General features: G+C 32.3%; 1 protein-coding gene across 2 annotated transcripts; it reads right to left on the reverse strand.

Annotated features, from left to right (window-relative positions):
* Nucleotides 1-62: 62 nt before the first annotated feature.
* Nucleotides 63-14,397, reverse strand: LOC113495976 (WW domain-containing adapter protein with coiled-coil homolog). Of its 2 annotated transcripts, none has more exons than XM_026875003.1 (10): nt 14,195-14,397; nt 14,051-14,084; nt 13,170-13,431; nt 11,518-11,829; nt 3,438-3,599; nt 3,210-3,367; nt 2,860-3,085; nt 2,504-2,649; nt 2,266-2,399; nt 63-2,115 (listed from the first exon to the last, which is right to left on the reverse strand). In XM_026875003.1, exons 1-10 carry the CDS (start codon nt 14,233-14,235, stop codon nt 2,040-2,042), a joined length of 1,551 nt encoding a protein of 516 aa, XP_026730804.1. In that variant the 5' UTR covers nt 14,236-14,397; the 3' UTR covers nt 63-2,039. The 2 variants fall into 2 exon arrangements, with proteins under 2 accessions (XP_026730804.1, XP_026730805.1); XM_026875004.1 differs by having other exon boundaries at nt 2,266-2,393; nt 14,195-14,396.
* Nucleotides 14,398-14,851: the final 454 nt, after the last annotated feature.

Raw genomic sequence — 14,851 nt, forward strand, 5'->3', positions numbered from 1 at the left:
TTTAATCGCGATAAGAAATCGCGTGATCAGAATTTTAAAATTTAAATTCTTAGCGTTATGTATTTTGCGCCATTAAAATAACAAATAATATCTTATTGACATTTACTTGTCTACATCTTGTCTTGAGCAACAGGCAGTATTATTACAACTGTGGAAAGTTTTGAGGTTGGTCCTCACTAATAGCCTGTAACATAACTTCACGTTTGTCAACAGAGTTGAAGATATAAGGTTACTATTTGGAAATAATCATGTATATGTAAATTTTATGATCCACTATTATAACATGTGAGAGTGAATTATTATCACAGTATTTTCTTCTTCATTATTTTGATTTATTTATTAATAGTTACATTGGTGATTTATTTTCAGCTGTTCAGTAAATATATATTAGCCCTATAATTATTAGAAAAATAAAAAGACCTAGACCGGAGTTTGTTTTACCTAACTAATGATTCACTAAGTTACTCATGTAAGTGAACAAATTGGTTTCCCTTCACTTCTCTGTGTGTTGCAATTTTAATAAAAGCTTGCATGGTTATAACTCTATAAACATCTTTTCTATTTAAGAGTTCTTTCAATCATACCAACATCTGTACGGATTACTAAATTTTACTTTATTTTTAACAATAAAAATATTAATTGGTTCTTTAACTTTGTATTACGATTGGTCAGAATTGAATCAGCATAGACAAGTTTTCCTGCAGCAGACATATGCAAAAAGACCGATACAATATCGCCAATAGTCACTATATGCGACGTATTAATTACATAATAAACTAGAAATCATGCTTCAAAACATGCAATTACAGTAAACACATTAGAAACCGGCACAGTAAGCTACTCCTCAGAGGTAACGACTAATCACATAAACACACTGTTTAACCTCGTAACACCCATCGAGGCTACTGAAACATATTTGATTAGAATCAGAATTGCATTTAAAGGGATAGTTGAATTTTTCAAGTGTATATACATACAGATTTTAAACCTACAAGTTACAAGTAAATAATATAAATACCGAGATTTGGCGAGAGATTTAACGAATGTTGCTATTACATTATATTCAATCAAAATTGTTAAATCGTCATCATCATCATCATCATCATTTAATTATACAAACCAGTAATAAGATCCAAATTTCTTTTTTTTAATCTATTAACTAAACAAAATTTTACCATTAAGCTATCAAAAGAAAAAGGCTACAGTTAAAGAATAAATTGATATATAAAGCTGGAAGTTAGGTATTGGAATGACTTAATCAACATGATCCTTCTAGAGTATCTGATCTTACGAGGATAATGCAAGCGCCTGTTTAGATTAAATTATTACCGTTGGAGTAGCTTCGACTGTACCTTATATTGTGTGATAATCTAGTTACATCAACAGATAATAGAATACATCAATGTCTAAAATTTTGTTGCTTAAATACCTATATGCGGTTGTTTGTGACATGCGCTGCGCCGGTTTCAGACGTACCCGATTATTCCCAATGATATATTAGGAAGTTTCGAGATTAAAATTAAGCTTCTGTGTTATTTCAGTTAATTGGTTTTTACTCTAAAAAGGGTCAGAGAAATGAAGTTCTGCTGGCCAACAGTAATGAGCAAACGGGACTGTCACTCTCGATGGTCAAGAGAGTTGTAAACTGTCGGGAATAATCGGTCGTACCTACTTAACCTACCTAAATAAAAAGTGTTTCATTGAAACATACTTTTATTCGTTTTACATAATTATATTGATTAATTCACATCTTGACAAAATTGGGATTGAAGCCGAAGAAAATTTTACCTTGATTTTAAACTCCAAATGACGTGAAATTCAAATTGACCAACCCTGGCAAATCTCATGCTTAAATTTAACATCAAATCACACAACACAAGAGTAATCATTCGATCTAAATTACATAGAAAATGAACGGAATGAACAATGTTTAGCATTGACATGTGAAAGTTCCCCCGAGGGGGCGGGAAATGCAGCGCGCGGATGCGGTGGCTACGCGAGGAGGGTGGCGGGGGAACGCAGCGTCCCCGCCACGAACCCTAGTCCTCCGACATGAACGAGTTCTGCGACTTGAGCTCCTCTAGCCGGGAAATTTGCTGGCGCAGGTACATTATTCTGTGGGACGTTACAAAACATTTCTCACTAAGTAGGCTAACAAAAATATTTTATTGAGAGAGTCATTTATGTTAGTGGTTTATACCGATTGTGAAGGAATTTGGGAATAAATAAAAACTAACTACTTCCTATTAAGTACTATTTACTTACTTTTGTTCCTGTAAAGTGGCCCGTATCTCCGTATGGCGGACAAGTGACCGGGAACACTTAAGTTCAGCTGACACCCGCGTACACTGCAGGCATCCCAACTGATATGCTTCTTCCGTGAACTTATTAGCCTGGCACAGAACATAACAAACATTTTGAAAAAACCTTGAATATAAGAACAATGTATTTAAGGAGCAACTCAAAGGGTAAGAACTATTACGTAGAATATTTCTCAGCTTACCTGTTTTTCAAGAATGTCAGCAGGCCATCCTGTAACATGTGATGTCAGGTCTACACGAACATAGTTGACGAGCGAAGGCGTCAGCATCGGAGGTGCGTGATGTAGTGCGCCACCTACTACTTGTGAATAACTGCCCAGACACTCCACTGAAACGAAACAAAATTGTTAGGTTAGAAAGCCAGACACACACTTTCAACCATTCAAGTTGTGTCTTATTTTGTTTTAGACATGCGGTCAAAACACTTATGTTTAATGAAGATGAGCAAACAATATATTTGTCTGAGGCAGGGGAGCTTTTACCTATAGCTTACAGCAGTATGGTTATTTTAATCAAATGGTATTAAGGTTATACTAACTTTTCCTCGGCAGCGCCGTATCTAAGTGTAGTGGCGGTGCATGGGGGTCTGTATTCTCCGAGTGTGTAGGTGTGGGGGGACCAGCGTCTCTGTGCGGGGTGCCCGAGCCACTACCCGTGCCTTCGCCGATGGGCGAGGCGGCCGCGCCATTGTTGGCGGGAGGTATCGTCACCGGCGGCGGAGCTGCCACGATGCGCGGTAGCGCTGCCGCAAGTAACGACCCACTCTGAAACATTAGTCAGGTAATGTTTAAAACAATTATTTAATTCAGGTAATTATGATCATAGAAGTCATAATATGTTGTAAATATCGCAAAACCACAACAAAGGCATGCAAAATGTAATACGTACCGGCTGATTTGAGTTATCAAGTACAACAACAGGCGGAACAGCGTTGTTCTCTGAATGATTGCGTACTGTAGAATTGGTCTCTCTGCCTCCATAGGAATTTTCAGAAAGTGGCGTACTCCTGTCTGGCGAGATGTCCATATCTTGTAACGAATGCCCATCTATAGACAAAAAATAATGTAAGCAATAGTTTTATTTAGAAAATGCCAATTGATTAAAAGCTTTTTTCACCTTTCCCGTCATGCGGAGTCGCTGAATGTTTTGGTCTAGTTCGGTCGTGCACTTCTTCATCTCTACTACTGTTCCAATACCTTTCTGAAGCACTATTCGTTCTTTTACTAGATTTTTCTGTTTCTCTTCTCCCTGATCGGGAACTTGATCTCTTATCTCGACCTAAAGAAAAAATCACCAAACATAAAATACGCAACATAATTTTTTTGAAGAAGCGGAAAATAGGCAATTCTATTTAATTGAATAACTCTAAGTATAAAAGTATCCATCCGACAAAATTATTTATTATAAGATCGAGAACTTCAATTCGACACTATTCTTTAAAATTAACTGAACAAATAAACTTTTGAAAAAAGGGACTAAATTGTTAAAGAACTGAAATAAATAGAAATCATTTTATTGCTCTCAAATGTATCTACAAGAAACCAAATGTGCAGACACGTTTTAGAAGCAATCTGGTTCTTAGCACGAATATTAAAAAGTAACAATGAAATGAGGAAATGATTTGCTTGGTCCTGCTGATCGCACATTTGTCAACATTGACTGCACAATACACAGCACGCACGATGCTGATTATTTCTTTGTTACGTCAATCATGTAGTCTTGAAAATATATATTTTTCCTCTAAGTTTCTAAAACAAATACTTTGTCCAGTGCCATTGGACAGCTACACAAAGTCCGAGTTAAACTTAAGCATGGTTTAGCGATGAGAATAAATAAAATAGTTTTTTTTTTACCGATGCTCTAAATACGTTTTATGTCATAACCAGTCAATATTCACTTAACAATTTTGTTATTTACAGCGCCTGGAGGCAGCGTTGATCGTGCTTGACGATTGATCGGTAGTGATGCGGTGTGGAAGATGTAACTTGTGGCTTGTAGAAGTTCCGCTTGTAGGTGACACCGATGGTATATGTTTATTTTATTTATGCCCTTAATGTTGCGGCAAGTATGATCACGGCAGTGTTCAATTGAACAGAGTGAATGAAAATTCACATAAATGAACTACTTTTTAGATGAATATTTGGAAAGTATATTGCAATAAAGGAAAGTGAATTTATAACCTGTAGATTTAAGCGAGACCTAAAAGAGTAATGGCAATGATGGTCCAGGAGAGTTAATCCCATTACATATTTCAAATTACAATTTAAACTTTAAAGTAGTCAATAACAACTTGAAGAAGTTCGTGTAAATTGTCATCTAGGAATGGAGGCCTCAAAGATCTGTAAGTTCGAGCCTGTTAGAATACTAGACGTTTAAAGTGCGTGCAGTACTGACAAATGTGCGGTATGTAGAAACCATTTACGAAAACTTTCTGTCCACGACTAAAACATGAATGTTTTTCAGTTTTGTACAGGAGGTGGAACAAATTTTAATGAAACAACGAATCGAATTCAAACAAAACAAAGGTCCAACCAACCAAGAGAATAAGCATAAAGTAAGCAGCGCGCAGCAAGCAGCTGAGCGGCGTGATTTCGACAACTTAGTTATAAAAATTGAAATACAAAATATACAAATGATTTAATCAAATAATATTTTTTAGTTTTTGAAACGTAAAGAACTTAACACAATGCCTTGCCCGATAAAACTATTCAACGACATTTAAATTTATTCTTTTAAACCTAGGATATGTTTAAATTCATGACACACGTGTAGCCTTATAATTTAAAAAGAGGGCAGTGAACTAACAATATCTGATTTCGATTAGAATTATATTTACCTTATATCTTGTGTATTTATGATTTGCAATGAAGGAATGATGATGATGATGATGCTGATGCATGATCATGACTGGTACTTGATGAACGCTGAAGCTAGAACACTAGCACTACCACTTACAAGGCACTCTCGAATGCAGTACGCGATATTTCCTTTTAATTATTGAACCAAATAAACTTCAGTACTATTAGATTGAAAAACCGTCCTAAATGTTGAAATGACAATACATGGTTCAAGTCCGTATTACTCCGCGCAATTTCTTAAATTTAGTCTTTAAATCTCAAATACACAACGTTTGGAAAATTTCCACAATACGTTTTACAATCACTTTCATAAAGAAATTCGTTAATTTTTAAGCGCATTTTTTTCTGATAACGTATATCTATACATATTTACACGGCTGTTCGTGAATGTACCATCATTTTCTATGGTTAAAATCATGACACCTATGCAATGTTTACCTCACGTTTTAGGTCACCGTTCTTATATTTATTTATGATGCCTTATAATGCCAGTGAGAAGTATTTTTAGCTAGATCTGGAATACAAACATCTATTTGAATTGCAATCTCGAGAACAGTTACCTAACTAGAACGAATGAATACTGCGTCTATCACTCGAATACATTTATTAAATATTCATTGGTTCAGGGTGGTAAACAACAGATGAAATCACGCGGAATTTATTTTTTCCACCATTGATAACCATTTATTTAAATGGTAACGGTATTCTTACTTAAATATCATCTCGGAAAAACTAGAATCCCCTAAACAACCTCTATGTTTCTTTCATTCATTATTTTTATTCTAGAACTGTTCTAATAACATGCAATATAAAAAAAACGTACGCGATGCTTGAGTATCTGATGAATTTCTGAACTAGTCTAAATACTATCTAAGGCTGGATGATTACCTAAATTTTGATAAATCATTTCTTATGTAGACATAATATGAACTGAAATAAAAATCAGTTCCTTAAAAGTGTTTTAAAATAATCAGGATCTTCATAAAAAATATTATTGTGTGTATTTGATAGTGTTAAAAGAGGCTAAATCCACATCGTCTTTTTGATATCGTTAAAATTTGACGTTTCTGTAGAAAGAAGTAAAAAAAATACGATTTCAAACCATGCTATCATCCCTAGACATGCCAAACCTTTATGCTCAAGCACTTAATCCCTCACTTAAAGCCTCGAAGTATTCTATTCATGTTTGAATTAAAATAGGGGAACAATTGCCTGCAGGTTACAGGGTAAATTTCGGGCATTCTAAAACAATTTAAAGTAACTCTATTTTTTTTCAAATAACTTTAATATTTTTACAATTATTTTTTTGACATGTAAGTAGCAACCATCATTAAGAACTTATGTTTGACGTTTCTGAAATACCTTAAAAAGCTATAAGAGGGACGGACAAACAGCACACATAAAACACATTTACAAGAACATGTGTCTTGCCTTTAGATATGCAATAGTTGTGTCATTACAGCTTTATCCTATTTGAGATTTATAGTCATTTCCCTAAGATTAATTATTTGACCAACATTTTCCACAAAATAAAGGTGGAATCGAATTTCCATTACACAAGTCACAAGGAAAGTTAATTTTATTTGTTTACGTTTCATAAAAACAGGATACGAATACTTTCACAATACCTAGAAGATTTTTTTAATAAATGGTGCAAGGTTGGAAGCTAAATGCGGACAGATCTGTCTAGGTAAACAAAAGGTGGAGTTAACTACATCAGATTTTTCCTCTCATAACAGTGTCATATTGTATAGCACCAATTGTTGCAATCCAATTGGGAGGAAAGGGGTATTGGGACTTTCTACTGTACGAAAACCGTGTTAGGATTAATATTATAAAAAGTTTTCCAAATAAGCTCTTTAAAATCGCGCTTCAGCAAAGCTGCCTATAAACGTCGTGGTTCCAAACTGTTGTTTAAAATTTTGATGTCTCCTTTTTGGCGATCGGTCAAGTAAAGTAATCTATTTTTTTATATTATTCTAATCAAATTCAAAAGTTATGATATGATATTTATGCGATATGATTTAAAGGCCGAACTTGTAAGATGAAGGCGAAGAGCAATATTTTGTTCCATAGCTAAGGCAATACAAGTTTGCGTGATTCAGCAAATTAAAACTACTCGATGCTCGGGATGCATTTGGTGATAATATGAAATTATATATCTTTTAAATTTTTCATGAAAACAAACAAAAATATATTATACATTGTCGAATTTGACCCCTTCATTGCTTTGAGTATCTTTTGCAATTTTTTTTCTAGATTGTTCAACAACGCACACTTGTACGCTTTTCTCTATATTTTATATATTTAAAATTTAGTAGGTGCACCGGAACCAAGTATTGTATCAAGTAAACGAGATATACTCAGGCTAAAATTGAAAAATTGTGGTGTGTGCTCAGTAAAGAGCAACAGATCACAAAATGAAACTAACAAAACCTAAAATTATCGATATTGGATGATAAAGCTAATATTACCAATTGATAGCGGCTAATATTTAAAATTAGTTGTTTTAGATTATCTGCTAAAACTATTATTCAATTACGGCTCTTAATAATTAAGTAATACACCATATTCGTACATTATATGAAAAATTTTAAAAGGTTCTTAAAACAAATATAGTGTAGAGGACCTATTTAGGTTACCAGGACTAAATATTAAAAAAAAACGAATTATATAAACTGACTCCAAAGTCATAGTGATGAATTCAAATTAGAAACTAACGAGAAAATAGGTCAATTGGACAAAAGCTAAAGAAATATTCAAACAACCGTCGTCGTAAATTATGTATGTTTTTCATTTTGTATCGATATAGTTTTAAAAATGTAAATATTTGTTTAGTTTAATTTATTTTATTGTATAACTATCAGAAAGTATTAAATATTCACAATTTGTCTGAATCGAAGTCCTGGTGGCTTTTAATAAAAATATTTTGAGAAAAAAATTATATGGATCTAGTACCGACACATCTTGGACCTCACAAGGTTAGGAATGTAAATTTGATCAATAAACTATGTTTAAAAGAAAAACATTTTTTTCTAGTTTATTCTTAAAAAGGCAGCCCAGGGGCGTGTGCCTTCTAGATAGTAATATAAAACCATTATATAGTCTATAAATTAAATCCTAATAATCAAAACTTTTAGTAACTTCTTCGTCTTATGTTGCTTTTATATTTTCAAGAGAAATTTGGTCACAGGTATAACTTTAATTAGAGTTTCGTTTGAATATACGTGTAAGTATTTCAAACACTCATATTAAGCTTAACTGTAAATTTTTCACATCAGTATAGTCAATCACAAAAGTCTTTGAACCTAATCAGATTACCAACACAAACTGCAAGAAAGGTACAGTGATATCTACTAGATGAGTGTTCAGAACATCTGTCCACAAAAATATTGTATTTGGATTTTGTTGTATAAGAATGTTTTGTATTGCATAGTGTTCAGGGACTTTTGTTGATAACTGTACCTTACAAGACTCATTTCACAGAAAAGGGCAGTGTTTAACGACAGTCAAAATTTATTGAACTAAAGACTTGAGTAGATTAAAAGGGCGGTGCTTAAATTTTGTTGCAATATATTATAATATAATAAAAAATGTATTTAAAAAATAATATTACAATATCACTCTTAAATGAAACCATTAATTTAAATTTCTTGCAATCTTAGTTTTATAATGTTTTTGAACACATTAAAACATACTAACAAGTAACTGTCAAATTGTATTTTATTGTATGTATTTTAAGTAATAATAGGGCAAAGTACACGACTTAGCCCTGCTTTATAATGTAAAGTGAACAAAAGTTTATAAAAAGAATATAAGTATAATAAATATGTATTTTAAAAGTTTCAGTACTTTCTAACGAAAATGCTATAGTTAAATCTTACAAAGCTAAATGTGTTTTTTACTAGATGAAAGGACGAAGATGCATCCCATCAACTAATAAAGCAATGACAACACTAGTTGGCACAGAAGGTCCTCATCGCCAGTCTATCTAGCCAGACTGCAGATTGGACAAAGCAGGTTGCATTATTGTCTAAAACTATAAAGCATATTATTTTGGCATATTATAATGATAATTGCAAAATTATTTTCGTTATATTACCTATGCTTGTAAAAAGTGTTTATAAATTCATATCCCTGCTATGATCTCTAAGCAAACTGCATGTGTTTATCTAATCTATAACATTCAGTTCAATGAATTATGCAGGCATAGGCAGACAATAAACTATTTCTAGTGAACATGTCTTAGTATACCAACAAAATTAAATTATGTGTATATGTAATAACTGTTAGTTCATGATAACTTGATTTTTAAATGGTTATAGTTTGAATTGTAAAGTCGACCTTCTGTACCTTTATTTTTATGTCATAAAGATAATATTCAAATAGATTTTACGTGATTTACAGATATTGCCATACAGTTACATCATTTCATTATTTAAGTTAACAAAATCTTAAAGGTGAGGAGAATTATATACAGAGACAGTAAGAATTTAATTGTATAAAACTTTTCCATTTTTAATACAATATATTCATATATCTTCTTTTAAATATATTATAACATTGAAATTTAATAGATTTAATTAATACAATCTAAAAGGACAATTCAAAACTCTTTCTCCAAGAGAAATTCAAATTAAATAGAACTGCATGAAATGAATAATATGCATTTACATGCAGGTGCTTCATAAAGCAGATTATCTAAAACAAATAAAGCCTCAATTTACTGATGATTTTATTTAATGGCTATTTTAAATGGTCTGTATTTTAGCCAGCATAAGAAACAGTACACCCATAGTGTAGTGTATAGCCCATTTATAGATTAATAAACAAGCTTGTAACAGTTATTGGATAATGGTTGTGTGCATTACATATTTCCTCAAAGGGTTGCCAGTACAGTATGTGCATTGGACAGTTAAAGCTGCATAATAAATAAAATATTTTTGCAAATAATACAAAAAACAATACTATAAACGATTTTTAAGTTAAGGTATATTAATTAACTTGGAGTCTCAATAGTTTTATCGTTGAAGATTTTGTTGACTCTTTAATATCAAATAATATTGAGTAAAATAAATGATTTCAATAGAAAATATATTAGGTTTAGTTTTCAATGTCTTAAAATCTTTATTTGTAATCAGTTTTCATGATGTAAAAATTTAATTAACATGTAAAATAAGTATAAGTATTTTAGTATTGTGGGTGGATGTTGCATGTTTGTGGACCGATTATTAGTAAGGAAATAATTAATTTGATATGTCCATATGAATTAAATGTGTCATCCCATTCTCTGTATGAGATTATCAATGACTAATGGAATCTACATGATGAATGATGAGCTGATTTGTTGGCTTGGAATATTTCAACTCCAGTATTCCACTTGGTTTTAATGTATCTTGTTCTTTAAATTCATAATTAAGACAAAACTACATACAACTACCTATATTCATGCAAGACATAACAACAATGCATTTATTGCATACTACTAATGGTTAGATTTACCTTGCGACGCAAATAATGTTGCTAATTTGTAACAAAAAACTTAAAACTACTAATCTAAGAAAGAGTACCAGGGCAATATACTATAAAACCAGAGGGGAGGGAAATTTGTGTCATACCCCACAAAATAAAGTATAACCTAAGTTTTTAAGGCTTATTAAAGTAAACTAGCTATAACCTACCATGCAATGAGTTGACAGAGCAGCCACCTACAATGCTCTTAAATAAGAAAGATGAGGATTTGGCAGTATCTTGACACCTCATGTAAAGAGATATTTTTCAAGCAAGAATACTGAGAAGAAGACTATTATTGCATCTCAAACGTGAAGGAGAGGAATTTGCCCAAAGCAGGGTATAAAGAGAAATAATAAAATTAACTGAAAAAAATCATACACCTCTTGTGTAGGCTTTTTACATCATTTGGCATCTTATGCATATTACTGTGGTACTGGTATATTAAGTTAGTTTTCTTTAATTAAAATATTTCTTAACAGAATGATTGTCATAATACAACTGGTATATGATACTTAGCAAAAGAGAAATAACTTGAATGATTTACCTGATATGAATCTCAAATCTTAAGCAAACATCTTCCCATTATCTTGATGGAATGGAATACCAAATGAAATTTTATCAATTTAGTCATTACTATAGCTTATTCTCAATATTGATATAATTTCAGTGTAGGCAAATGAATTCTACAATACATTACCTTATGCTCCAATAAATTATTCTCTTAGAACTAGGAAAAGATATGTTGTGATTTAGACTTTGTTAAAATAATGTCATAAAACAGACGAGAAACTAAAAGGAAATCAAAATAAAAATTGTTCACTCACTGCTTCTGGATGAATATGTAGAATCTTTGGATGACGTTCTCCTGGAGTCCCATTCTCTAGGCTTTTCCCACTGTGACACTTCACTGATACAGTTATAATAATACTTCTTCCCTGATGAACTAATATGTTCTGACCATTCACGGCCAGAAGAAACGCTTGCTGAAGGCGCACATCTCTTGTCATATTTACTACTCCTACTAACACTAATGTTCATGCCACTAGTCCTACTTTTTTTGTCAGGTTCATTTCGCTCATGATTACTTCTCTCTCTTTCACTATCTTTGCAACGTTCCTTCGGTGATCTGACACTATCTGGAATTGTTAGAAACAGTATATGTTTATAAATTTTACAAAAAATAGTTTTCAAGGCTAATTAGTCAAGTTATAGTCACATAATGCTTTAATAGACATCGAGAGAAAATAATATTCGCTTAGTAACAAAAGGCTTTTTTCTGAATCAATCGCTGTTGCAATCTAACTATTAGCATTCAGCACAAAATTGTTATTTCCGTTACGAATCTAACTCAGTACACAGTGTGCAATAAAAATCTGCAATATTACTTATGATAAGATTCAATTTCAGATCTCAGCTAGCTTTTATTATCATTAAGGAGAAAGAAATAATTAAAAGTTAGTACATAATTATTTAATCTCAGAGCTCAGCTCAGTCTATATATTATTATGTGCATGCAATAAGTATATGGTTGGTTATGTTCTGTTCCTTCTACTTCTTATTTGATTCAGACTGCAATAATAATCTTAGCAACTGTTCTTTTTAATTGTATGCTATCAATACTTTGCTTTATTTGCATCACTTGTAAAAAACATGTTTGAGGTGTTCCCCCTTCCTGCTTGACCTACAATTTTCAACTCAAAATCGCCTTAAGGAAACGTCGCCATTTCTCAAGTGGCCAATCATGTTCCCCTTCTGTTATGCATGTTTTCTACATGTTGTTGTGTGTCTAAGTCTACACTACACTAGCACACTTGTTTTTCATTTAACATTAAATATTCTTTTGGTTTTTTCTGCCAAACAGTGCAAAGCCTCAAAATAATATGTGTAAATTTATTGGATATTAAATTAAAGAAAAGAAATAGTAACCAAATCATAATTATTAATTTGCTTTTAAAGCTACTAAAGCAACAAAATTATTTGCAAAAAAGAAAAATGCAACATTCTCACATGAATTTTTTTAAAGATAAATGACTAAAAATGATTTTGTGGAGATGTAACCAAAATGTTATGTAATGTACTAAAATGATGTACTGTGAAAGTTAAATTCAATGACATTACCAGTAACTGTTTACATAAACAAACAAACTTCATGAAATCATATGAGCACAGCCTTATAACTCTCATTGAAGCAACAAAACCAAATGAATTTAATAAATGAACATTGAACTATCTTAATCAAATCATAATTATATTTTTATCTTATCTAAAACTTCATAATTTGTAGCTTTACCATAAAATATTGAGTTTATTTAGGTCAACCGTCATGAATACTCTTTCATTAGTCTTACTTGTACTATGGTTTGTGGTTATTTTGAATTGAATTCCCTATAGACAGTAGAGGTTGGATTTGGCTTTCAGTATCAGGATAAGAAATTCGCATGGTAAAATAGATTGAAAGTATTATGTGTAAACATACCTGTATACTTATTTCTAGAGGATTTGTAGTCTCTATCTCTCTCCTTCTCTGAACCCTTTTGTAGGTATGCATTCCTGGATGTTGGATATCCTCTGTCATCGGCCATGTGACTGTAGTGGTGGTGCCCATGGCCCGACTGACTGGAGTGTGTGTTGAGTCCATGAGCTGACACATTACCATTGGGGGATCGAAGAGGAGTGTATCGACTTTCAGAAGAGACATATTCATTTGCTGCCCTTCTTTCACTTTTTGAATTATATTTCTGTTTGCAGAAAAACTTATTTAAAATCTAAAGCATACTAAAACATAAGTGTAAATATTTTAGAGCATGTTATTTGTGGAATGCATTGAAATAAACCAAAATAATTTAGTTACTATATGGGGACCTAAACAGTTAATATTTATAACCTAATTTTGCTGTCATAATTGAGAAAAAGTAAACATTGTCAAGAATCCATGCAAAGCTATTATACATGTGTACATGTTACTAAGTGTTCCATGAATTTGTTGATCAATAATGTTCCCAAGTTTTTATCACTAATGGATAAGTTTATAAACACATTTCCAAATGTTAAGTTAAACATTCTTTGGAAATATTTATAAATGGATAGATCCTGTTTGAAGGATGATTGTAATTTAATTAGTTACTTGATATGTATCAGTATAGAGAAAATACAATAAAACTAAAACACCCAAAGCAATAGTGGCGGTGGCAGCAATTGGAGTGTAGTTGTTCAAAAGCAGGAAAATAGACAGGAACAACCATTACGTAGAGTGGAGTACCTACATAATTCAAGCAAGGCTTAGCCATTATCATAAGAAACGTCCCTGCAAGTGCAGTAACAGTTTTTAGCACGAGAGAGCCTTTTATTTGTTCTTACCTGATACGGATGGGACTGATGCTTCTCAAAGTACCTGAAAACAGAACAAAATATTTATTACATTCACCTAAATTACAGCAAAACTCAAATCGGCGACCGCCATCTACAGACTGTAAAGCCGAAGCATTCAAAACTTTATCATACCCATCACTTATTCGCTGAGGTTTCCTTGCATGCATTACCATCAATGCAAATGTACGATTTATTGCGGCCTCAGTAATAAAATTCAAAAGGAAACTACTGTCATTAAAAACAGTTTTACAGAAGGCCGTGTTATATCTTGATGGACGCCATGTCACATTCAAGACACTCAAGCAAGAAAGAGTCGGTTGATGTGAAACGAGTGAGATAAAAAATATATCGATGATCGACGCTTTGATGATGATAGAATTTATGTGTCTATGGTTACAACACAGAAAGTATGGGTAGAGGGAAAATACCCCACAACGCATTTCAAGTGCAATCTCAAAATCTTGAGCTGTATAATATCACTATAATTTAAATGAGAGATGAGAGCATTGCTATAAACAAACTTATCAGTTTTTAGACCATGGTAACAAGACACCCGAGGGCTGGCAACTTTTACTATTTTGATAAACTGTTTTTAGTACACCAAAAGCATAAATCAAAGCTCTATTTAATTTGGTATGGTTTTCTTATTTTATTGCCTTAATGTTTGCTATAGCTCACTTTAAATTTATAATTGTACATTATATATAATTTATTTTATTTGTTTTTGATTTTCGCCCTCTAAAGATAGAAAGTGGTCAGGAGCAGATTCATAAGTGGATCGATTATGCC

Source organism: Trichoplusia ni, chromosome 7 (assembly GCF_003590095.1).
Source record: "Trichoplusia ni isolate ovarian cell line Hi5 chromosome 7, tn1, whole genome shotgun sequence".
Lineage (NCBI taxonomy): Eukaryota > Metazoa > Arthropoda > Insecta > Lepidoptera > Noctuidae > Trichoplusia > Trichoplusia ni.

Coding starts and splice junctions, on each gene's coding strand:
- LOC113495976 (XM_026875003.1), bottom strand. CDS start 14,235: ATGGTAATGCATGCAAGGAAACCTCAGCGAATAAGTGATGG. Junction 3,086..3,209: donor TTGATAACTCAAATCAGCCG/GTACGTATTACA, acceptor CTAATGTTTCAG/AGTGGGTCGTTACTTGCGGC. Junction 2,400..2,503: donor CTGACATTCTTGAAAAACAG/GTAAGCTGAGAA, acceptor TGTTATGTTCTG/TGCCAGGCTAATAAGTTCAC.